We start from the raw sequence: 23,954 nt of genomic DNA, 5'->3' as shown, positions 1-23,954 counted from the left end.
ATGTCTCTCCATTCGTTCGACGTAAGGATCGACTAATTGTACAGGACTGTTCTGAAGGTGTTAACACCGCCGTTTGTCGTACACAAGTACACAAATGTATGCAATTAACCGGGTAATTTAACGTTATGCTGGGTCTGTTGCTGGTTGTAGAGCGGAGGCGATGCACTGTTCATACCCGACATGGTGTTTAGGAGCAGTTATTTATGTGTCGCAGTTGCCACAAGTGTGTTGTGCATTCTTCCGCAATTAATTGGTGATCACGATCGATGCTTGAAGTGTATAGTTTTAGCAGCCGTCTTTGTGGCCCTTTTCTTTTTTTTTTTGTTTTGTACCTTCTTACCGACTCTCTTCAAAAGTGGGTGTTTTCCTCTTTTTCCCCCTTTTCCTCTTTGCATTTTAAGGAGCCTTCCTCTTTGGAGCCCTCAGGTGCCTCTGCGACCCAGCAGTTGAAGGCGCCTGGTGAGAGGGGAGTTGCGACAAATCAGTGAGCGGCCGGCTCCCTCCCACGCGTGCGGTAACGTTCACAACGTAAAGGTTTCTTGTTGACGTTGAGCCACAAAAGACTAAGCATCAGCTTTAGCATACGTTAGAGAGAGTGTGGAGTTGAGAAGGCCAAAGAGAGGAGCCTGATCAGATGGAAGAGGGCCATGCCATGGAGGATGATGTGAATGAAATCAACACAACTCTACTAGGGTTGCAACAGGCCTTCGCGGCTGCCATGCGGGAGTCGGGTGTGATGGGCAAAATGCGGGCGCAGCTGCGAGCAGCTGCCATTGGCGTAATACGAGCGGATCCTTGTTTACGCGATTCCGCCTTGGGAACGGTGTTGCAGCCGGCAGAGTTGCCGTTAGAGGGCCGTGTAGCGTTGCTGTTGATTGAAGACTTTTTGCGAACGCATGGATTGAAATTAGCGGGCGGTGTGTTTGAAGAAGAGTGCAACATTAGCATGGTGGGGGAGGCTGAGCGCCATATAGTGGAGCAGCAACGACAGTATCAACCGAACCAAGGAACTCCTCGCAGCTCTTTACTGGAGTCACTGTTGGCGAGGGTAATAGATCCGCGCGAGTGTCAGCAGCTGCAGCAACAAAAAACGGGTGCAGCTCCCATCGCACATGCGTTACCTCATTTAGGACAATCCGTGGCCCCTTCACCTGCGGCAGCGACTTCCACGACGCACACCGTCAAACGTGAGCGAAGGAGGCCAGCTGCAGAGCTTTCTGTGCCTCTCGAAGTACAGGGGCGCTCAGAGATTACCGCGTGGTTAAAAGAATACGAAGATTCTGTGGATTTTAGTGACTCATCACTCGAGGACATGCCTTGTGTGGATGAACAAACATTCGACGCCGTGATTCATTTGTAAAAAAAATCAACAGCGACACCAACACTGGAACGCTGGTGCCTCTTCATGAGTTTTTTCTTTCGTGTCTCTGGCCTTGTTTGTATGGGACCGTCTGTTATGCTTGTGTCTCTCATTTTCTTTCTTGCGGCATGCTCCGCCGTGGTGTGCGCTTTTGCGCTTGCTGCCGATGTGAAAAGTAGGCCATTCCTTTTTTCTCTTGAGTTTGTACATCAGTGGTAGCGGTCATTGCTTCTTAGCGTGATTTTGAACTGTTGCGAGAGTCGCGGTGGTTCGGCATCCTGAGAGCACTGAAGTGATAGAATGGGGAAGGTTTGCAGAGAGTAAGTGAAAAAAATGAAGTATTCCGGTTTGTTCCAATCCTCGTGCTCTATTCATTGACGTGCTTTTAACGTTGTAACTTACCGAAGTGAAGCCACCTTTTGATGCCGAGTGTGCGCAACTACGCGCCAGTTAAAACTGTCCCTCTTTTTCTTTTTGTTACCGATCATCTTTTTTGTCGAATTTACATGTGTGGTTCAAACGCCCTAGCCCTCATTACGCGTCTGTGAGGTGGGAAGGTGTTGCCGGACGCGGAGCATGTTCTGTTGCTTTTGGGGACTTCTGCTTGCCCCCCGGCGCGTGGCAGTTCCTGTGGATCGATTGCGCGAGCTGTTTCTGCGGTGCGGATTACGCAATGTTGTGGAAAATAATGCGGCGCAGTTTGGCGACCGTGCGATGCTGCAGGCGTTCATGCCACTGTTCACACCTCATTTTACGATAGAGAATCACCACTTCACGATGCTGGGCGACATAGCTATTGACGATTTCCTTTCCACAGAGGTGCTGCAGTACGCGATGCACGCGGGTTTAGTACTAACAGCGAATGCTTGCAAGCAACTGAACGCAGTGTTGCATAATCACTTTACACTTCGTCTTTTCGCTAAAGATCTCCATTTCGACGAACTGGCTGTTCCTCTCGGCGTCAATGACCTTGCGAGAGATCAGGATGATGAGTCGGTGGGGGCAGCAAAACTTGAGTTTCTTACTGCCAAACACGTGGGGCTGCGCGGTCGTGACACATTGGGAACATCATTCCACATGACACCCCTTCGTTGTGGCCAAAGCCCACTTGGTTGGGTTTTCTCGCACTTCGTTGGGGCCGTGCACCACCACTTAGGGCGAGACGCAACCCGGGAACTGCTGTTGCATGTGTATGGCAACCGGCTTAATACGGGTCTCCCAAATGCTGCCACTAGACTTCTCCTGAGGACACTGCAGCATTTTCCACCAATGAACGTTGCGGAGGCTATTCTCGCCGCTCAAGGACTGCAGGCGCAGTTTGTCTCAAGGACGAGAAGTCTCTCAGCGGGGTGCTGCACCCCTCGCGATGTCGGTAGCGATTCCAACAGCAACGGCCAAGGTGGTGGCGGGAGTTGTAATGATGATGATGTATATGTAAAAGACGGGAGTGCCGCTAACGGTGATGTGGTTCTTTGCTCAGGTTTCGGGATAAGTAATCCTGCGACTGATACACTGACAATTGACGAGTTAGTGGAAAGAGGTAATGAGGGAAATACCTCTGGGAACGTTAAGGACATTCTCTCATCAATAGCAGCCGGGCCCAGGGGCTTAGATGCCGTCGATATGTGGAAGCAGCGTGTGGAACGGGAGAAAAAGTTTCTGCAGACGGCAGGTGTTGATGATCATGGCGGTGTAAATGATGGAAGCGGTTGGCTACCGTCAGATGAATGGGAACAGTGCAAGCGCGGTGCTGCATCCCGTAATTCGGTTGACTTTTCCACTGTGGCCAATTACTTTGCCGATTCCTACGGGCAGAAGCAGCCTGTGAACGGGCAGAAAATTGCGCGGCTGAAATTCAAGGATCCTGTGCGTGACCCTGTTTTTTATGATACACAGTCTGATATGCGGAACGGTGTTCCCCTATCCACAGATGGTGAGCCAGTGAGTAGCTATCTTGACGGTCTCAACCAACCGCACGCAAGGCTTTTCGAAGTCTCCCTTGTTGTCGGTGGGCGTACGGCTGGAAGGGCAATTTCATGGCGGTACACAAGCGCCCGGGAGTCGGCGTGCAAGGCGTTTTTGGGTGCTGTGCTTCATGATTTACAACTCATGAGAGAACGTAGTTGTAGCGGCAATAAGAGCGATGATAATGATGAGAGCCCCCACACGAATGTGTGAAACCGCCTCTAAGGACAAAACTACAGGGAGATTGGGAGAAGGAAACAAGGGGTGTGTGTGGGGGGAGGTTTTAGTTTTATCGCATACGTGGTATGAAGTATCGTGCGTGTGAGGCTGTTTCCAACACTTCTGTGAGCATGTTGTTGGGCTCCCTCGACGTTTATTTGCACCCTTTTTATCATTGTTGCTTTAGTCACCTGCTTTATTTTTACACTGTCTGTATCATGGTCATTACCCTTCTTGGCCCGATATCAAAAGTGAAGTTTGTAGTAAAGTCAATGCGCAAACTGTAGAGGCAGATGCTCTGGTGTAGGGCAACGTTCACGGAGCACTTTGATAGTGAGAAGTGCCGCCTCTTTCCAACGCAGCAACAACTTTTTGATTTCATTGACTCGAGGAATAATGGTGAGGACAAGCTCGACATCGAGGGAGGCCAGCGGTGGCTGCCCTTCAGCGTGGAGTTTCCATCAGAAGAGGAGGCCGTCCACATTCTCGCCTCGCGCAGTATTCGTTCCACACCTTCCAGTTCGGCGAGTGCTGCGGGGCGGTTGTTTCGCAAGCGTTCCAGTGATGGGGATGTAAAGATGGAGTACTCCAACGCAGGGCGACCCAAACTTGCACTTCGTGAAGATTATTCAATACTTTACGGTGAAACGCCGCTCTCGGGCCAGTCGCGGATGTTTCTGGCTGCCACTGTTGAAGGGTTGGCGCAAATAGTTGAAGACATCGAGCCGCTACAACAGCACCTCTATGAAGTAATACGAGAAAAAGCGGCATGCCACATGTATTTGGATGTTGAGCGGGAGAGGGATTACTCAGCTTGGCGCCCCGTTGTGCATGTTGTAGACAGTGACAGCGACAGCTCGTGCGACGATAACGATTCGAACAAATGCGTGGCCGACGTATATGAATGTGAAAGTACAACATACGCTTCAGCTCTGGAAACAGCTCTCTGGAGGCCCCCTCGCTGCTGCCCGTGGAATTGTAGGATTCGAGCTGACAACAGTAAGACCACCACACTATTGCTGAGGGAACTTTATGCGTTTCTTCGTGAGGTATATCCTGAGCTACTGTCGGGTCTCAAGCAGGATCATCTGCAGCTTAAAAGGGACGTTTCCGGGTGCCCCACTACCCCTAGTGAACACGATACATTCTTTGAAGAGTGGCCGCTTGGTTTGGGCGTAAGCGTATTAGTTATGCGATCGGTTCAGCAACACCAATACGATGGCAAATGTAGTGCAAAGTTCTCACAGCACTATGTTGTGAAGTTTGATGGACACTGGTTTGGGAGCAACGGGGATGTTGGACGACTTGTTTCGCAGTTCATCGACTACCTGTATGAGCGGGTGGAAAGTGATATACAACTTCACACAGCTTTGTTTTACCATGACGTGCCGAAGCATTTCCCTGTGCTTCCCTCGGAGGACGCACCCAACCTGCCCTTTTTGCCCCTGAGGTGCGTTATTGATTCGGGTGTATACAGTCGGAACCGTACAATGCGGTGCCTTGGGAGCTGCAAGCTTCATAAGACAAGCATTCTCGCTTTGGAGAAGACAACAGAGCGGATGACGGATGCGGTTTCGCTATTCTTTGCATCGCTCATTACTTTGCCACATGGGACCCAACGAGTTGTTACTGTACCTGACGTGTCACCGCCACGTAGTGTCAGTGGTACACCAAATGCTTCTACTAAGGGAGTCAATTTGTTGAGTAAGCAACTGCCTCTTGAAGAGACCGAGAGGTACGGTGCACTCGCCAAATACATTGGCGAACAGTGGAGTTCTGCGGGTGGCGTTGAGTGCGGTGTGAGCTCCATTCGCCGCTGTGGCGACCGTTACCTACTATTCATGTTGAAGGGGTCCCGCTACTGCGGCAACATTGGGCGCCAGCACCGATCCAACAACGTTTACATAAGTGTTGATCTTCATTGCGGGATGTGGGTTCAGAAATGTTTCGACCCTGAGTGCGCAGGATACAGAGGACCACCGCAACCTCTACCGCCACTAGTTGGAAACCAGTGCTGCGGGGCGCCAAACGTGGTTGAAGGGACTGGTGGAAACCGGGCTGTTTCCCTCGCATCACACGCCGCTCTGAGGACTCCTTTCCGTCCGTCGCAGGACGCTTAGAATGAAGAGCGAGTCGAAATAAATTTTCCTGATAGGGTGGGGAATCCCGTGTCAGTTACCTGGGGGAATGATGTATTGATGTTTTCTCTTGTTTTGTTACTGATTGGGAGCCACAAGCTATGTGCTGCAGTCCCCACCCCAGTCTGTAATCACTACAACTTTTACTGCATTTGAGTAATACAAAAGGTGTAACCTCCAGCTCATACATTATCTCTTCGGTCAAAGCACTTTGCTTGGGCATTATATATATATATATATATGTATATGTATATTTTACCACCACCTCGCTTACATTTGCAGACATTAACTTCAAGGTGGAAAGGAACGCTTCCTGTTTTAGTTCAGAATATTGATGTTACAAGGTGTTGATCACTTTCTTGCAGTAGCAGTGCTGCTGTTGTTGTTCTCACAGATTGCTGCCGCCGTTGCAACGCAGAGCTTCTCTAGAGATGTTCCGCAACAGCCATACGACATGGCGTACCGTGCTTACTTCAGAAATTATGATACTGCGGGTCACTGCATCCTCAGGGATGTCATAACACCAACTGAAGCGTCGAGAGGTGGTATAATGGGGGAGTATTGGGGTTGTGCAGGTGGAGGTAAGAGAGAGGGTGCCCACTCACTACTCCTTCTTAAAGCAGATGGACTGGAGCAGTTGAAATTGGCTGAGTGTAGGCCCACCATGCTCGTTTCGCTGCTCGGTGCAATGAAGCCCCCACTTGAATCTGGAGTAAAAGGTTTCGGTATCGTGGCTCTGGGAGAGGGAAAGGTTAGGAGTGAGTGTGACATAAAGTGTCTCCTCGATGCCGCCAAACAATACAACACATTGCAGCTCACCGAAAGGAATCGTTTACTGAACATCACTGCGGTACTCTACTCCGATGATACTCAACAATGTTCATCCTCGTGTAATACTTCCTGCGGAAGCGGGGATCCACTGTTGATACCACACGTTGTGAGGAGTTCCTACGACTTTGAAGTGCTCTATATCGCCAGCAATTCCTCATCTGTGGAGAGAAGGAGCGCTTCCGACAGGGGCGAGTGGGCAGCCCTCGTGGAGGCCGCCACGTTTAACCGACAGCGGTGGGTGAAGACACCGCATCCATACAACGTTGTAGAAACACGGAGCGGAGGGGAGTTGGCTCCACACATGACGTCCATTTCAGCCTTAACTGATTGTTTGAATGGCGCCTCGTTGCCGAGGTGCAGTCCATTAGGTGGTTGGACTGTGTGGGCAAGTAATGCAGACACAAAATGGGAGTGGAGCGGCGGCAACACAAGGAAGCCATCGTTTGTGAAGAAAACGCGGAAGGGCGCTATTGCTATCATGGTGGCGTCAACAGCGGTGTCGCTCGTGCATGGCGCGACGCCCGGTGCTGACTGCCCTGCCAGCGGTATTGTTGCAGCGTTGGCAGTAATGGACGTGCTGAAGCGGGTTTTGGACGGCATCAAAGCCCCTTCGCGTGATGTGTATGCATTTTTCTTCCCTGGTGAACACGTTGGGAGCATTGGCAGCTCACGTTTCGTATCCGACGCTATGCAGCTGGCATGCGCGTATAAGGGCCTGAAGTCATGTTCAGTAGCATACGGAGGTAACCTGAACTTCACAACCGTAGACTTTGACTCTGTGGACACGTTTGTTTCATTCGACCAAGTGGCAACGGATGGGTCCCCACTGTTTTACCATGTAGACAGCAGAGCGTCTGCTGCATCACGTAGTCAAGTCACTGCACAAGCGGAGGCAGAAGCAGCGCTCGAAAAGGCTTCTGTTTCCCGCGCAGCAACCCGCCAATTGCCGTACTCACCCATCACAACAGTTCTCGACCTTCTGGGTAAATCAACGATAGTGAAAAAAACTTTCCTAACGCTGACACGCTACAACACAACGTATGCAAATCCTAACGTTTTTACGGTAAGAGACTCCATGTCCCACAACGACAGTGTCTCTCTTAGCGCTGAGTCCGTTGCAGAGGCGGCTGATGCATTACTTCGCGTCGTTCTACCGGGTGTCGCGGTTGGGGTTGACCGCACCCTTGTGCACCAGTTGTGGGAATGCTTTACTGTAAACACGAAGTGCAGTTTCTTGGAGCGGCGTGCCGTGGAATCCGGATCCCCGGTGGGCATCCCCGATTACAGCGTCGGTGTGTTGGGCAACCGTGTCACAACTAACCCTACTGCCATGGAGGAGGCAATTCAGGCAAGTTTGAAGCGTATTGGATGGGAACAACCGATGCTTTCCGCTGCTGTGCCTCGGGGGCTGAAGTTTCGAGATGAAGAGAAGGAACCTTTATGGAAATTGGATGAAGATTGGCTTAATCAAACTGTGTATAGGAGTGCGCGTTATGCTCTGCACGTGGTAAGCGGGCCACAAATGAGTTTTGGTGCGCGGGGCGCGATGATTGGGCCCTATTGGGAATCCGTTGTTTTCTTTGCTGCAAGCGTTTTAACGTGTGTGTTGGGTTATTTATACTTGAATAGGTGTTTGAGGAAAACACCTGCAGTATAGGGAGGAGGTCTCGCACGTTTTGTAAGTTTTCATCACCGCAAGCCGGTGGTTTCCTGTTACCGTAGCATATTTCACATCTTCAGAGTTTGGTGTGAAGTTTCACTTGGCAGCGTTGACTTTGCGTTGTTATTGATCACGCGAAGGTGGCGCATGACCAAGTATGTACAATCATGCGGATGCGTGAACGTTTAGATGAATATTTACTCGGTTGACTCACTTCACTTGTTGTTTAGCTGCATGACGGGAATACACATGCGTATGTGTGTGGCGTTTGATTGTGCATCATTGACCCCTTCCCTCCCTGTTTGGATGGCAGATCATTTTCGGTTTCACGGCGCAAAGCCAGTTGTCACTTGCGGTATTCGTGTGGGGAGAGAAAGAGAAAAAGTTGCGTAGGTGAATCCGTTCGGTATAGAACTTTCGATCGCCTAAATGTAGCGTGCGGAAGCGTGCTAGCAAATAACAACAGCAGCAACCAAAACATTTTACTTATCGTGCTTGACAACTGGTTCACTCTCGTGCCATCAATTTTTTTTTCTTTTCGACTTCTTCATTTGTTTTTCTTCTTCTTCTTCCTCGGTTTGCGTATTGATGAGAAGCGGTATAACGTATGAAAGCAACAACTAAATCAGGAGATAGCATCGTACTGAATGTGTCGCCCGACACGGGCTTTGGTTTCGCACCCGGTGACATTGTCTACTTTTCGAAGAGCCGACACAACGGTAAAGTAGCGCTGGTTCGGGGCGTATTCGAGGGAATGCTGTGGTTTTCCGTGTTTCCCACCGTCCATGAGGCCTCTGCTCCTGAAGCACTTGAGGCTGCAGTCGATACCGCGACGTGCCGATCGAAGGAGGAACTCATTCGACAATTCGGGTGGGTGCTGGAAGATGCTTCAAACCCAACCGCGCGTGGGGGTTCGTGACATATATCACAAAATACTTTTCAAAGCGGTTGGGATACGGTCGCTGGAAAACTGGGCTCGTTGCATGTTTCAATCTGTTGTTGCTGCTCAATGGTGCAGGTGAGTTCACACAGTGCTCAAGTTAAACCTTTCCCCCAACTTTTTTGTTGCCACATCACACTAGCAGACTTTGACCTCTCCCTCCTTTTTTCTGTGTTGCGAGAAGAAATATAGTTATTGTCTGCGGAGGCGAAGGGGGTGTGAACTCTTGCGGGCGCAGCGGCAGGATACCGAATGGTTAGACGTAGTCATGTGGTTGCGTACTATTGGTCGCGGTACCGAATGCCCACGCAAATGCCAAAGTTTGACGGTCCGGCCCCCGTTGCTGCACCACAAAGCATGAACAGCACCAAAACTAACGAGTTTATCGATCCCATTGACGACAAATTTCCCATGAGTATTCGCGGCCCACTTGTGCGACCGGATGTGCCTGAGGACCAATACGTTGACAGTTGGTATATCTGTACTTCCATGACGCATCATATGGGAGATTATCGGCCGTGGAGCGCAAGCGCGCCACCGAATGCATTTCGCTTCCGTCCGTTCAACGAATTCGACGCGAAGGGCCGGGAGTATGTACAATACATGCGGGAGTTCGCCAGATTTGACCCACGCAAGTCCCGTGGGAATGGACAGAAAGGTTTTCCCTTCCGTGACGCCTACTTGACGAAGATGAACGAAGCGAATCAAAAAACGCCACCACCCACACTGGAGACCATAATGGATCGCGCTGTGCGTGAGCATCACCAGCACGCTCGCATTCTCAGTCCTTTGGAAGTGCAACGTGACGTCGGGCGGCTCGAGCCTATACCGTCTTATGCCGGAAAAATTAACGCTGATCGAAGTGTGTTCCCCTTCCAGTGGAAAACGGAGGATTGGTACGAATATGAAGTGGCCAAAGTGCGAAATAGGCGCTTTGTGTTTGAGAACACCGAGGAGGATGGTATTCGTGGTTCCGAGGTAACCTACAAAATTGTTCTGGAAGGATTTTGGGATCACCACGTGATGAAGCTGGCTGAGGATGTTTGCATGTTCTTGAAGGATGTGGGTCGCCAAATAGTGGAGGAGAAGTTGGTGGCGGTACGTCGGTTGCTGCAGGGAGGTGCGGTGGATCCGGAGTTGCTCGCTGCATTCAACTGTGCCCGCGCCGGTCCGTTTGGGGGGCTTGATGAATACGATAAGGAGGAGGTCGCAAATTTCCTGCGCTCTGACCTGCGGCGCCTAGAAGAGCAATGTCTAAGTGTCATCAACCGTTGTAATGTACCGGTACCAGGTGCGACAAACATATACGATCCGCACACATCATGGCCACACGTTGAGAAACTGGAGCCGTGGGTGCGTATGGCCGAGTTTTGGACATCTTCTTCTGACACCTCATTTACAGAACTTGAGATGTCGACAGCCCACTACGAGTTTCGCAAGTTCTTTAGGGTAATAATATGCAAGTTGCCCTTTCAAAGCACGGAATTTGAGAAGCGCATGTACGATATACGCCACTGGTTGCATCGTCAGACGTCCTGCGAGTTTCACACCATTTATCGACGTAACGTGATACACGATTCTGCGGTTTTCCCTACAGAACACGACCCGGCGACACCAACGACGCACGAACATCACCGTATGTTTTCCTTTGCTTTAGACTGGCAGTCGGCACCAGTAAACCGACTGAGCACTGACACTGTCCATGAAGGTGAAAACTGGGATGCCGTGGCGCAGCGCTTGGGTTGCAGTGTCGGTGAATTGAAGGATGCGAACGCGGAGCGTGAGACAATCGAGGCAGGAGTTGTGATTAATGTCCCCGTGACTGCCACACGGAGACTTACAAGCTTTGGGGCGACTCCACTTGTACTTCCGCTAAAAACAACATCAGCGAAGGATGGGGAGCGTATTCGGACATGGGAGGAGGCGGCAGCAATTCTTGATTGCACAGTAGAGGAACTGCAACAGTGTAACGGTCATGCCGCTCTGACATACCAGAAGAAAGAGAGCGAAGCGGGCGAGTTTGATTCTTCAGTAACGGAACTGGTTGCCCCACTTTCCTGCTGGACGTCAACGAGCGAGTCTGAGTTCAGCCCGGTTGAGCGTGTGCATGCTAATGATACGCTTGTGGCCATAGCGAGGCGTCTTCAGTGTAGCGAAGAAGCGTTGCGGGCCGTCAATGATGGCATTACTGACGTTTCTGGTCTCGATTTTGTCCGTGTGCCTCCGGAGGCGAGGAGGCCGCGACGGTTGGTGGAACCACAACTACGACCACAAGCTGCCACGGATGCGCTGCTTGCCCGCACCATCGCGGAGGAGGAGACATTCAAACTGAAGAGTATTCCTCATTTGCCGCAAAATGCCGAGCGGTTCCCACATGAGTACCATACACCAACCAGCCGTTTTCCACCAACGCCGAGCGAGACACCCGCCACGCAGGACTGGATGGCGTACACCGCCAAATATTTGGATAAACAGTTTACAATCTCTGCGGAGCCAGCACCAGTGTACAATGTGAACAAGCTTTGGCCCATGCAACAGATTCCAGGAAAAGTGGACCAAACCCCATTTGAAGAGGATCAAACGTGGTTGCTGCACAGCATACCAGTACAGCAACTGGAGATGCATCACCACGAGAAGGATTTGCAGGATTTGCCATTCATAAACCATGAGCAATTCCCGCGCTCGCTTGAGTGGAACGCACCATAAAGTGTATAGCACTCGAAAGGGCGGGGGGGGGAGGTGGAAATGGACAATGCGAAATGGTAGCCACGTGAGTGGGGTCGAAGCAGGGGAGGCGAGAAGAAACTGAATTTTGGATATAAGCAAAAAAGGGAGTTGAGGTTAGCCAATGTTGCGGAGTGAGCGACTATCGGATGCGTGCGCGTTACCTTGTGGGTCTACAAACGTACTTGTGTATGTTTCTGTGTGTCCATACGATTCTTCGTGTCCATTTGAAGACCCGGGTACACAATCAGCAACATCTTTAGGTTTGTGACAACTCAAACGCAGCATTGAACTCAATGTTGTGGGAGGAATGGTAACAACACTATCGAAAGGGAAACCGGTGAGACAACAGGCATGGAGGCAGTGGTGAAGGTGTGAAATGTGTTGGTATTTGCTGCATCACTATGTTTGTTTTTTTCCTTGCATCCTTTCCTCCCATTTTTAACCTCTGCCTTACCATTGCTGAGGCAACCTAGTTTATACGTGTTTCGGTGGTGCGATGTCGGCACAGCAGGCACACATCCTTAAGAAAAAGGAGAGCATACTGTCACTAGAGCCGCATCTGGATCGTCGTGTTGTTGTTTCATTGGAGGACCGCGAAGTGCATGGCGTGCTGAAGGGATTCGACAATAACATTAACCTTGTTCTGGCAAACGCGGAAATATGGAACAAAGATGTGCGCGAGCGTCAAATCGGTGCCTGCGTTGTCCGTGGAGGTCTCCTCGTTAGTGTGTCATCAGGTGACACAGCAATCCTTCAACAGAACCCATTCCAGTAATAATCGCGACCCCAGTGGTAGTCGACCTGCGCTAAACTGTGCGATGAAACCGCGTGCACGCAACCCTCATACGTTTAACAGTTTCGGCTGCCTCAACAGAAGAAACTGTGGTGACACCATGCGCCTTGAAGAAAGTGGACCCGTCCACACCCAACTAACTCGTGTGATTTCCTTTCCACTGCCCTGCTCTATCCCGCTGTGATTTCATACTTTCCTCACGTACTTCCACCTTCTCTTTCTTCATGTGCTCATTTCTGTGATGAAGAAAAAAACTCACCACCAACTACACGCGAAAACAACCAGTAACCCATTCCAAGATGATGATTTCCCGCGCTTTGTTTGTGCTCGGCCTCAGTCTTCACTTCATATTCGCACCGACTGCCTACGCGAACGATAATCTTGAAGCCGAATTGGAACAGACGAAAGCACTATGTGAGGTGGCGAAACAACTGCGTAAACTTCCGCTGCTGACGGAAGAGCGGAGGTTCGAGGCTGTAGGCGCATTGGAGGAAAGCAAAAAAGCAGCGAAGGAAGGCAAAAAGGCCGCGAAGCGTGTGGAGGCGGGTGCCGTTGGCGGCACATCGGAACAGCAGCAGGCTGCAAAGAGAGCCCGGGAGGCCGCCACGGTGGCGTATGAGGCATCTGTACGTGCGGAAGCAGCAGCGACGGAAGTAAAACGCTTCGCCCGGGCGCTTGACAGCTTTGAGAGTGAATATGAAAGTGTCTTCAGTGGCTTGCTGAGGGGCGCAGCGGAACACGGATGGAATGAAACAATTAAGCAGTTGGCTAAAGAATGTGCCACCGCTGTTGCTGACGACGTCACGCCAGAAGCGCTTACGAGAGCGGCTCACAACCTGAGAGGGCTGTACACGCAAGATTTCGCTGAGGAATACCTCCAGGAGGCGAATGAAGCGGCTAATAAACTGGAGGAGCTTCAGAAAGCTACCGCTGAGACTGTTAGGGCTGCCGATGCAGCTGATGATGCCAAGAGTGAGGCACAAGAAGAGACAGCTCAGTTCCCTGAAATCGATGATGACGACTCCGATGAAGATAAGGAAGATGAAGCGAGCGGGGCTGCGGGTACTTCAATGAAATTCCTTCTCGTAATGCTTGCCGCCGCGGCCCTCTCTTTCTAAGAAAAAAAAATTATGGGGGGGGGCTCGCAGCTAATGATGATCCTGCTGCTGCTGCTACTCATGTAACCAGCGTGGGCGTGTCGCCACAAGTGGGAATATTTCTCTGCCATTTGACCATCGTCATTACCATTCACCCTTTTCCTTGTTTTACTCCAAAATTGATCATATTTCGGCGGCGCACACGCATTCCCCCGCCCTTTTCCCCATTATTTCCTTTTTAGTGCACTGTTGTATTTTACAGTTTATTTACGCGTGCAGAGGCAGTTACTGCGCCATCGGGAAAGGGATTTACTCTTCACGACTGCCGCCGCCATTTTTGTTTTTGTGCGTTGTCCCCCTCTTCATTTTTTTCTTGTTTTCCCACTAATTTTTTTTTGGTTTTCATATATATATATATATATTAAAGTGTTATCGTAATTTTACAGCATTTATCGACTTCTCTGCAACCTCTTCTTAGTTTCTATCTTCCCATTCTTGGGAACACTGAGGCACACAAGAAATATAACTAGCAGAACTTTTTTTTTCCTGATGATCATATCTATTTCCTTTTTTTCTCATTGTGATTTTTTAATTTCTTGTTGTTACGTGTTCTTAACGTTGTTGTTAATAAGTTTTACCTATATGTTTATCTACCCCTCATTAACATATTTTATGTGCGTACGGAACGCCTCATATTTTTTTCCCCTGTTCTCCTCTTTCCAGCTTGTTGTTCCCAAGAACAACACCATTAACGCGTCATATTAATATTAATATTATTATTATTATTTTCAAACATGCCACCACTCAGTGCTTTTTTTTCCAGCTGCTTCCTTTTTTTTTTTCTTTACACTTTGAATTGTCCCTTGTCCTCCATTTTTCCCTTTTTCCCTTTTCCTTAAATTTACAAAAGTGTAGGGCACGCCGCCAGATTGTAGCGACTTTTTGTTAACACGGAGATGCGGATAGAGACATGAAAGACATTTGCCACATTATTTAATTAGTTTTTTTTAAAATTTTGGTTTAAGTTCATTTCATGCGGAAGAAGGACTCGTGGCATCACGTAACGGTATCATTATTTAAAATTAACTCACTGAAACGTCTCACCAGCATTAATGTTATAAATAAAAAACTATGTTATTATAAAGGTTGCCCACCATGCCATGAGGATTGCGCATGCATCGCTTTCGGTGTTGTTTACACGGCGCTGTGCAGTTCTCGTTAAAAAAAAAATAGGCGGTGTGAACAATCAGTCTCTGTTCATTTATTTATTTTTGGTTCATCCGATGTGTAATGAATCGACTTTTTGCCATTAGTTGTTTAGTTGAGCATATTCCTCTGAAGAAATTCGGTTTCTGCCGTCAACCCACTTCATCGCAATGCGTTGTAGTTTATTTCATGACACATTTGTAATATCACATCATAACAGCTAAGACGTCAGCAGCAATTGTAAATCATATTTCATTTCCATTCCCATATTCAACTCTGATGCTCTAATTTGAGTTCATTTATTTTAATAAGATGCGGGGTCAAAACGTAGAAGCGTAAACAGAAGGAAGAATAGTCCCGTGCAAATGTCACTAAACCGAGTTGGAGCGTCACACTTCCATGCGCTTTTAATAATCCCTCCTTCCTAACAAGATGTAAATGTATGAATGCATTGATGGATTTTTTACGGTAATGCTGAGATTCATGCACGTCATAATTTATCAACCTCATGAAAAGGAGGTGTTGGAACACTGTTTTCGAGGAAATGAGAAAAAATCATTTGACATTCATCACTGGAACGGAAGTTTTGTGGGCGTGGTGTATATTCATATGTCTTTTGTGTGCAGTACTCTCGCCGGGCGATTGCGGCAGTTGACACTTTTCTTCTATTTTTAACATATCTAAACTAAATAAATTAATATATGTTTCACATTTGCATGCACCTGCACACACTTGCGGAGTTAGATAATATATCGCAAGTGGAATAATATAATGAGGATATTTGTCGTGTTTTTAGTCTTGGCGGGTGCATTCGCTGTTCAAGCTAAGACATGGAACGCGAAATTTTCTGGAAAAGGCCACCCTCTCGCACAAACGGAGGAGGAACACCAAAAAGAACACTGCGAATTCCTCGATGAAATAATAGATGAGTATATGGATGGTTCCGGCGGTTCCGGCAATTTTTGCGATGGGATGCCCGGTCCTGACGTCAGCAACTTTACATGTAAATGTGCGGCGGATGAACGAAATACGGGTGGGCTGCCATGGTGCAGATATCTCAAAAATTGCACCGTAGCGGTCAGTGGGGTTAATTACACATGCGATGGGGACGACAGTGGCCGAGTGAAGTGCATCCAACGAATTCAAACTCAGCCACCTCAAGTTGGAAAAGCTGAGGGAGAGGCATCGCCAACTCAAAACAATGAAGAAATTAAAGCAGCGCCTGAAGAAAAACCGAAAACTGATAGAGAAGAAGAGTCGGTCGTTCATGGAAATGATAACGTCACCGATCAGAAGAAAGGTGATGATAGAAGTAATGAAAATGCGGAAGCAATCCCGAGAAATGAAGACAATAAAAAGGTTGCTGATATTGGAGGGAATGGAGTTAATGACAAACACAATGAAACCACCACTGAAGGCGATGACACCCGAAACAAACTTCAATTACCACATCGAAATCAATCGTTACCGCAGGCCCAAGAAAAAAACAATAATACAAACCACCCGACATCACAGAATGATAAACAAAATGAAACGACGGAACCACCTCCTGAAAACTCCGCCACCCCTGAGGCGCATGGAGTTGATCGCCCTACACAAAATGGCGGTATTAAATCGCCGTTGCCCCTCCTCATCATCAAAATATATTTTGCCGCGGTTTCTTTTTTGCTCCTCAGTATATTCTGAATTATTGATTGTGTTTTCCCATTGTTTCTTTTCCTTTTTTCCTTTTGTTTTGTTTCTCTTTTTATCCACTTGGTGTAAAAAGTAAGTGCAATGCACTGCGCAAAAACGTGTCATACGGATATGGTTTCATACGCATGAACCAAAAATAAATAAATGTGATATAAACCCCTCGTGTGTTGTGTTTCCTTCGTCTTGTTTGTTCCTTTTTGAGGGAGAGGGGGGGGGGGAAGTGCAGGGAAATGCACTGGTGATAAAATTGGTTATATTTCTTTTCTGTAATGTGTGATTGTATTCCGCGATGCGTTATTGAGGCAATCCCGCGTGTTTAGTCATTGTTTATGCTTTCACACTCCCTGAACGTTTTCCTTTTGTTAAAATGAGTCATAAGGTAGGAAAGGGATGAAGCAATGTTTTTTTTTTTGCTGATAAGAATTGCGGGACGTTTGGAGGGGGGTGCGGTGTTGGGTGGAAGAATGAGCTTCAAAAAAACAAACAACAAAACAGCGCTTATGAATGTGATTGTGGAAATATATGAAAAGGTGACGGACAAAAACGTCCGAAGTTTCGGAGATGGAATTACCAATAGCGGGGAGCTGCCAACCCATTTTGCATACCCTTTGGAGGAATTAACCTTAATATTGAATGAATTATCCACAGGAGCTGCACCTGTAGAACATGATGTATACGGGAAGAGTTTAGATAAACTCAAAGGAAGGTGAGGAAATGCCCGCTGAGGTTGTGTCACCACTGCGCTGAGAAGGCCATCATGCTGAAAAGACCGAGGGAAAGACGTCATTATTTTCCTCGATGCTTTGCAGGTTAGCAACGGCGTTTTTTTTTTGTGCTGTTGTTGTTGACACCCCACGCGTGGTTATTTTCGTAACCCAATCCTGGCGGAGTTAGCTGCGGGTCCTCGGTTCCCTTCCCCGTCGTTCCTACATATTGGGCTCTGAAACCGCGTCGAGATGGTGATTTATTCTGAGGGTTTTTTTAAAATATCCTCAACAGTGTTTGGGCATTCCCTAAAGTCCCTGCCTCGAATTTTCGCATTTGTCCTTCATCGCATTTCTTCGCGCTTAAAAACACTTCCGTTTCGATCAGGTACGGTTCGTTTACACCAGTCTATACAATTTCGTACGGCTCGTTGGGCCAAAAAAATCTTTGGCGGGGAGGATGTCTTCTTAAATTCCCGGCATTTCTTGCCTTTGCGACATTTTTTTTTTTCGTTTTGCCTTCATAACAATCTCTTTGATTCTTGTGTATTAAAACAAAGGGGCACAATGAAGCAGAAGAATGTCTTTCTGAGACAAGCAACCGACACAGGCTGCCGAAGTGTTGTTATTGAAAACAGGTACTTAAGATTTTCTACCAAAGTTTATGTAAGATGTTCACTGAAAAAACTAAAATAAGGAAAGAAGTAAGACTGGAAAAAGAGGGGAGTAACATACTCTGGAGTAATCTGATGTTTCGTCCGAATTTTTGCAGACATTTCCTTCCCATTTGCATTCATCTTTGCAATCGTTTTCCGTTTTCCCACGACACTTCCTTGCTGCTGCCGGAGAGTTGGGTGCGGCATCCGTTGCCTTGTTTTCTGCTTTAGCGTTCTTGTATCGCTTGCATAGAAACTGGCACTCTCCGTGCTCACCTTGCTTTGTGTTTGTATTAGTTTTTAATGCCGACAATTTTGCCATGTCCCGTGGATAATTCTCCGCTTCTGTCTTCGTTTTACGTAATTGATCGAGGCGGCGTTCCTTTACTTCTTCCATTTGCCGAGTAGTGAGTTGAAACAAGTCAATTTGCTTTGTGCAGCCCGATTCTCTAGCAGAAACATTAGTCCTTATAAGCGTTTCGATAAATTCAATCTTTGCACATGGTTCCCCAATTCCAAATATCTCCTTGATTTTCTCAATTATCGTTTTATCGTCTTTCTCTTCTTCCCATCCCTGGTGCGTTTTGATTGCATCTTTCATCATCGCGTCCGGCTCTTCCCTTTTCAAAAAAGCGTTTAGTGCGTCGATGCTGTCAAGGCCGTTCGGCAGCTGTTTCTCGAGGATTTTTTTGATTTCTTTGAATTGTTCTGCCGCCTCTTTGATGAATTCGACGTTCCTTCCGTTTGTAGACCATCCGTCTTCTTTCCATCCATACATTTTGTGTACGGTCAAAAGCCCGCCTGCCCACTTTATTCTGTCAGGGGCGTCGTCCACCGTCGCATAGCCACTCAAATCGCTCTTTGTTAGTGGGCACTGTTTGCTTTCTCCCTTTTGGTTTCCTCCTGTCAACAATGTTGTTTTCAATAAGACTTCCAAATCAAGGAAGTTCTGAGCCGCGTTTCCCACTACGTTATGCTCACATCCATTCGCTGCTGCCTGGTCCCACCTTCTCATGCCGGAATCCGCAATTACGCACGCGTTTGTTCGCGGTGTCTTCCCAACCGACTGCGTGAATACGGCAACAAACTCATCCAACCTCCCCGCTGCGTATGCCGCGAACGCCGCGGCGTTCGGTCCCCTTTCCGTAAGAGCCTTCATTAGCACTTCTAAACTTGCAATCTGGCTTTGGGTGTAGAGTTTCAAAATGCTTACGCTATCTTCGTTTTGACAGCACAGAAGGTTAATTAACTCCAATCTTCGCAGCAACCTCTCAAAGGTCGAAATCAAGGCCTCGATATGTTTCCATCTCTGAGTTATGGCAAAGGGTGTGCCTTTCAATGTTTTTGAAAGCTCACACACTTCTCTGATTGCTGTTTCCTTGATCGCTTCTGTGTCCGCTGAAGAGAGGTGCCAGCAGGAGCAAACACACAATATTAGTAAAAAAGCAGCTTTGCCCTCTGCCATGTTTCACACCTTCGCCTTTACGACCTTTTTGAAGACTCTCTAAAACCATACCGGAAAAAAAGAGAGGAAAATGATGGGTTAGACTAACAGGATACATGTCCCCCCTTCTTCCAGTGTGTGCTCTAGTTGTGGCGCCTCGCCGTGTATTTATTTTGCACTTGCTTGCACTTAATTTATGTTCTCAGATGAAACGGAGGCCTTCTCCGTTATCTTCTGGGGAGGATTTACCTCCCCTGAAGCACCGCTCAAGTATTTGCTGCGCTGCGCGGTGCCAGGAAAAAGGGAAAAAATGTGCCTTGCATACGTGCACAAACGAATTAAAAAATTGGAGAATTAAAGACCAAATAGACCCTTCGTCCCCATTCGCTGTTTGTCGACTCAGCGAATGCCCGTGCCCTTACAGCCTGTCACTAAAACTCCTTTTCGTTTTCGGGCGCGGCCATTCGTACAAACGTGAGTCCTAAAAAAAAGCAAATTCCGATCTAAGGGGTTGAAAGGACATTCTGATAAAAATGTTCATTCCCATGCTTTGTTGATTGTACCCTTTGAAATTTAGACGATACTTTTGTTTCTACCCACATTCCTTTCCAGCAATAAATCATCTCCCCTAAAGCAACTATCTCACATCGGCGCCGGAGCCATTTTCGCCGGCGCGCACCGGCAGCTAAAGCCCTGTAGTTTTTTTAAAAAATGGTGACAGCGTCGGCGGTGCAGCTGTCGAAATAGTTAACACCCCGTGAGCACGCAGGGCTCCCCCTCCCGAAAAAAACGCCGAGATGCGACGTGGCCCTTTCGTTCCTCCCGACATCGGTCTTTGCTTATCGCTCTTCGTCGAGCATGATGGGAACATCCAGACTAGTATCGAGACGAACGGTCCCGTGTGACAAACTGAAGTGAGGGCTGGGGACGTTTTGTTGGGAAGTTCGTAATATTGTCAACAATGTGGCAACGAATGCGTATGTACTCCTGGCCACGAAGGGTGACTCGCCACAGACCTTGCTTACGCGTCGTACATCAGCCTAATTTCATAGCACCGCAGCTGTTACAAGAGACCTATCGGACATGTCAATTGGGCGCACCAACTCCACACTCTGCGGGGAATTGGGCTCCCACACCACTCGTTGGACGAACCGGCACCGCACAGGGAAGAACGCAGCTGAAATAACCGAACGGTTTGTTCCTTATCCAATGTGCGGGAAAGAGCGGAAGAAACGTTGGCAGACAAGGGGCCCAAATTTTCAACGCGCGAAAGGAAAAGTCCCTGGATGAGGTCCGTTTTAAGCGATTACCGCAGACACGCTGCGGCCACTGGATTAGGAAACAAGGAGCGACACCTGGTTCATCGGGGTCAACTTGGAGGAGATTAGGCGCAGCGAAAAGTGGTTCAGATATGCTCAAACGGGGGGAGGCGGGAGACGGAAGCGACGGCTGTGGTGGGGCTCGCGCTAACATTAGCCCAGCGGTCGCGTCGCAGCTTCGATGGGAACACTAAGGAACAAAAAAAAACGAAAGATCCCACACACGATCAGTTGTTGAAACGCGGCTTCCATCAATGATTGGTAGCAAGGAAGGATTACGAGACGACCGCAAAACCCCGGGTGAGGAAAGGATTAAATGCCCAACGTTGTGGAGGTAATTCCCAGCGCGAGGTTTGAGTTCTCGCATCGATTTCAATGTTCCAAGGAGATATCGGGGAGCAGTTAAAAGTGATGCTGCAGGCAGCGGAAATAGGTCGGCTGCGTTAGGGAGAAAAGCGCAACAGAACATAAATATGATGATGAGGAAAACGCAGCAGTTAACCCGGAAGAGGATGAAGAGACAAAGGAAAATCCGCTACCGACTGCTAGGGGCAACGTTACGGAACACGCAAACTTTGGAAAATTATAGGAAGCTAAGACCACACAAATGTTGCACGAGGAAGCTCGATCCCGAAGCCAGCTGGCCGCAGCGGTAACTTCCTCATGGAAGTGAGGTTAAGTGGAAGACGTGCGCATAAATCCACAAACTCTCACACTGCACCAAAACCAGTAAACAAAACAACTCGGGTTAAGAGGGGATAACGCACACAAGCGGCCACCACTAGACTTTTGGTACTTTGTAGATCAACCTGCTTAAATATAGAAGCCTGAAGAAACTGGGAGAAGCATGAAGGCGCCACCGGACGTCTCCCTCTCCCCCCAGATAAAGAACATGCTTTCACTATCTCTCTTTCTTTTTCTGAATGTTGCAGAAAAGATGTGGTTACACTAAACCACGTTTGCGCCGCCACGATCAGAGCTGCGAAAAATGCGGCAACCGCTACAGGAATACGTCACTTGTTGGTTAAATGAGTCTCGTCACCTTCTCTACCGGAGGCTAATGTGCTTGTGTGAACTGGTCGAGTATTCCTACCAGGTGAAGAGTCGTTGCCACTGCACAAAAAGGAACAGGGCACTAAAAACAAACAAATAAGCTCTATGTCGCCTTCTACCCTTGTTCCCAAATATAATGCACCGGTTTTCCAAAGCGCAGCGTCATCACTGACGCCACTCGGTGGTGTTCAATTTTTTTTTCCCCATTGCGAAGAAGGTTGTCTGCATTTAACCTTGTTTCAAAACCTCTTTTGCCTCGTTCAGTGGTTAAAGACGGCCTAAATGACGCTGCAGACGCACATCCCGCCCTGAAAAAAAAAAGAAAAATAATAATAGGAAAAGAGCACGAACAGGAGATGACAATCGACAAAACCGGTGAGTGGCTTCTAGTATCAAGTAGAAGGAATGGTCTAGCCTGATTTCCCTCTAACAGAGTTAATAGAAAGAATAACAAGGAAGAGAAAAAATAATATTTCCTCTCAAACAATGTGCTTTGATTAGATGTGAGTCATATCTGAAAAAAAAAGAGAAAACGATATAATCATTTAACCACCACTATGATTTACGATGTGGAAGTGTCTGAAAGCGCATTCACTCACCTCCAGCGCTTCCCTTTACTTGCTCTCTGGATGGCCGCAGGTTATCCTTCTGAGGTCACGTGAAACTCCATGCAGAATTAATCTTTCCATTTTGCAGCACACTCCATCTATGGCTAAAGCCTCATGAACCATTGGCATTCGAATGTGTGTTGCAATTCCCACCATATTTTTTAAAATAATAACATGAATCATAGTAGTGTTGTTCACGCATACATGTACGAGACTCTTCCATCTCTTTCAGAAGACAAATATTAACAAGTGGACCGCAGTTTCACAAGCACCACTTGCAGTTAAGAACTTCTTTCCCGAATTGAGGAATTATAAAACCACTCCCATCACCCTTGCATGGAAGCATCCGTTACCATCATGGCCACAGTTGCTACAACTCGCTGCTTGCTCACTGGTGTTTTCTTTACTAAAATGCACATCCATTTTTGTGTCAGCTGTAGCGCATGTGTGTATTTGTGTGTGTGGTGGCACGGTTAAATTATTGGGTCGCATCAGGACCGTATTGCATCATGACAAATATGATGTTACCATTTAAAAAATAAGTAGTAGTAGTAGTAAGGAGAAAGCTATTGTTTTTTTTCACTCCTGCTGCCGCGTACATCATGCATGATACAACAGTTTCCATTTATTCTATGGTAGTTTTTTTCATATAGCAAGGGATACTCGGAATTGTTGTATCACTTTCGTTGTCCCAGCCATACTGTCTGCTTTTCATGGTTAAACTAAAACTCCAATTAAATCGCATTGTTGTATCATCTTTTGCAGATCAACAATGGTTGTGCCCCACATTCCTCCATGTTCGTAACTATTTTGTTTCCACGACATTTAACCACGTCATGTGCCTCACACTAATAAATATGTTGCATATCCATGTTTGAGTCCTCAATATTTCAGGGGTCGCCTGCTGCAGCCTCACGACATCGGCGTCTTCTGAAAAGACCCTTGTTATGGTGTGTAAAATTCCAGGATTCTCCTTTATTAACTGATGGGGAGTCGATTCAAATTCAATAGTTCCTCACTTTCGCTAAGGCATCGGAACCCCAGCCGAATATCCTTAGGCAACTTCACTTGGGAGAGGAACGACTTTAGATCAAACAATGCCACCGACTGGCCATGGAGAGTATTTAAATACTGGGAAAAGCGACCCAATGGGAGATATACCTCATAATCATCCATTTTCTTCTTGGTCTTTGGTCATGCAATAAATCAACGCCTTCTTCCAATTCTGTTTTTCCTCCATCACAAAGAATGGCACACAACCCATCCTGTCGTATGTCTCTCTGAAACTGTGCCAATAATACGCGGCTGCTTCATTATTTGGGCATCCTTTTCCACAACGCGCAATTTCAGATTCCCTGTTTGTTACTTTCTCTCTCCACATAATCTGTGCTATTCATAATGCTCCAAACCTCATCAAATCGTTTACTCGCTGCTTGCATCATCCTCTGTGGTATCCACGGAAGGGAAATCATTCCCACATTCACATTGCTATTCTGTTGGCTTCTGAGGCCAACGCCAAGATGTATGGATCATTTCGTG

The 23,954-nt window shown here is 47.7% G+C and overlaps 13 protein-coding genes across 13 annotated transcripts; 10 read left to right on the top strand and 3 right to left on the bottom strand.

The window, feature by feature from the left end:
- Positions 1-634: 634 nt before the first annotated feature.
- Positions 635-1,360, top strand: TbgDal_V5630 (hypothetical protein, conserved; the record flags this gene model as incomplete). The annotated part of the gene is made up of 1 exon (XM_011775408.1): positions 635-1,360. One exon carries the CDS (start codon positions 635-637, stop codon positions 1,358-1,360), a length of 726 nt encoding a protein of 241 aa, XP_011773710.1.
- A 576-nt stretch (positions 1,361-1,936) lies between these two features.
- Positions 1,937-3,538, top strand: TbgDal_V5620 (hypothetical protein, conserved; the record flags this gene model as incomplete). The annotated part of the gene is made up of 1 exon (XM_011775407.1): positions 1,937-3,538. One exon carries the CDS (start codon positions 1,937-1,939, stop codon positions 3,536-3,538), a length of 1,602 nt encoding a protein of 533 aa, XP_011773709.1.
- A 299-nt stretch (positions 3,539-3,837) lies between these two features.
- On the top strand, positions 3,838-5,664 carry TbgDal_V5610 (hypothetical protein, conserved; the record flags this gene model as incomplete). Its single annotated transcript, XM_011775406.1, has 1 exon — positions 3,838-5,664. One exon carries the CDS (start codon positions 3,838-3,840, stop codon positions 5,662-5,664), a length of 1,827 nt encoding a protein of 608 aa, XP_011773708.1.
- A 352-nt stretch (positions 5,665-6,016) lies between these two features.
- On the top strand, positions 6,017-8,170 carry TbgDal_V5600 (hypothetical protein, conserved; the record flags this gene model as incomplete). The annotated part of the gene is made up of 1 exon (XM_011775405.1): positions 6,017-8,170. One exon carries the CDS (start codon positions 6,017-6,019, stop codon positions 8,168-8,170), a length of 2,154 nt encoding a protein of 717 aa, XP_011773707.1.
- A 610-nt stretch (positions 8,171-8,780) lies between these two features.
- On the top strand, positions 8,781-9,092 carry TbgDal_V5590 (hypothetical protein, conserved; the record flags this gene model as incomplete). Its single annotated transcript, XM_011775404.1, has 1 exon — positions 8,781-9,092. One exon carries the CDS (start codon positions 8,781-8,783, stop codon positions 9,090-9,092), a length of 312 nt encoding a protein of 103 aa, XP_011773706.1.
- Positions 9,093-9,365: 273 nt separating this feature from the next.
- TbgDal_V5580 (hypothetical protein, conserved) lies at positions 9,366-11,819 on the top strand (the record flags this gene model as incomplete). Its single annotated transcript, XM_011775403.1, has 1 exon — positions 9,366-11,819. One exon carries the CDS (start codon positions 9,366-9,368, stop codon positions 11,817-11,819), a length of 2,454 nt encoding a protein of 817 aa, XP_011773705.1.
- Positions 11,820-12,336: 517 nt separating this feature from the next.
- TbgDal_V5570 (U6 snRNA-associated Sm-like protein LSm7p) lies at positions 12,337-12,615 on the top strand (the record flags this gene model as incomplete). Its single annotated transcript, XM_011775402.1, has 1 exon — positions 12,337-12,615. The coding sequence occupies one exon, from the start codon at positions 12,337-12,339 to the stop codon at positions 12,613-12,615; it is 279 nt and encodes a 92-aa protein (XP_011773704.1).
- A 317-nt stretch (positions 12,616-12,932) lies between these two features.
- On the top strand, positions 12,933-13,751 carry TbgDal_V5560 (T. brucei spp.-specific protein; the record flags this gene model as incomplete). Its single annotated transcript, XM_011775401.1, has 1 exon — positions 12,933-13,751. One exon carries the CDS (start codon positions 12,933-12,935, stop codon positions 13,749-13,751), a length of 819 nt encoding a protein of 272 aa, XP_011773703.1.
- A 1,956-nt stretch (positions 13,752-15,707) lies between these two features.
- On the top strand, positions 15,708-16,622 carry TbgDal_V5550 (T. brucei spp.-specific protein; the record flags this gene model as incomplete). Its single annotated transcript, XM_011775400.1, has 1 exon — positions 15,708-16,622. The coding sequence occupies one exon, from the start codon at positions 15,708-15,710 to the stop codon at positions 16,620-16,622; it is 915 nt and encodes a 304-aa protein (XP_011773702.1).
- Positions 16,623-16,947: 325 nt separating this feature from the next.
- Positions 16,948-17,418, bottom strand: TbgDal_V5540 (T. brucei spp.-specific protein; the record flags this gene model as incomplete). Its single annotated transcript, XM_011775399.1, has 1 exon — positions 16,948-17,418. The coding sequence occupies one exon, from the start codon at positions 17,416-17,418 to the stop codon at positions 16,948-16,950; it is 471 nt and encodes a 156-aa protein (XP_011773701.1).
- A 604-nt stretch (positions 17,419-18,022) lies between these two features.
- TbgDal_V5530 (variant surface glycoprotein (VSG), putative) lies at positions 18,023-19,456 on the bottom strand (the record flags this gene model as incomplete). The annotated part of the gene is made up of 1 exon (XM_011775398.1): positions 18,023-19,456. The coding sequence occupies one exon, from the start codon at positions 19,454-19,456 to the stop codon at positions 18,023-18,025; it is 1,434 nt and encodes a 477-aa protein (XP_011773700.1).
- A 95-nt stretch (positions 19,457-19,551) lies between these two features.
- On the top strand, positions 19,552-19,920 carry TbgDal_V5520 (hypothetical protein, unlikely; the record flags this gene model as incomplete). The annotated part of the gene is made up of 1 exon (XM_011775397.1): positions 19,552-19,920. The coding sequence occupies one exon, from the start codon at positions 19,552-19,554 to the stop codon at positions 19,918-19,920; it is 369 nt and encodes a 122-aa protein (XP_011773699.1).
- A 601-nt stretch (positions 19,921-20,521) lies between these two features.
- Positions 20,522-20,908, bottom strand: TbgDal_V5510 (hypothetical protein, unlikely; the record flags this gene model as incomplete). Its single annotated transcript, XM_011775396.1, has 1 exon — positions 20,522-20,908. The coding sequence occupies one exon, from the start codon at positions 20,906-20,908 to the stop codon at positions 20,522-20,524; it is 387 nt and encodes a 128-aa protein (XP_011773698.1).
- Positions 20,909-23,954: the final 3,046 nt, after the last annotated feature.

Source organism: Trypanosoma brucei, chromosome 5 (genome assembly GCF_000210295.1).
Source record: "Trypanosoma brucei gambiense DAL972 chromosome 5, complete sequence".
NCBI classification, from domain to species: Eukaryota; Euglenozoa; class Kinetoplastea; order Trypanosomatida; family Trypanosomatidae; genus Trypanosoma; species Trypanosoma brucei.
Note: the sequence above shows the minus strand (reverse complement) of the source record. Positions and strands in the feature narration are given on the sequence as shown.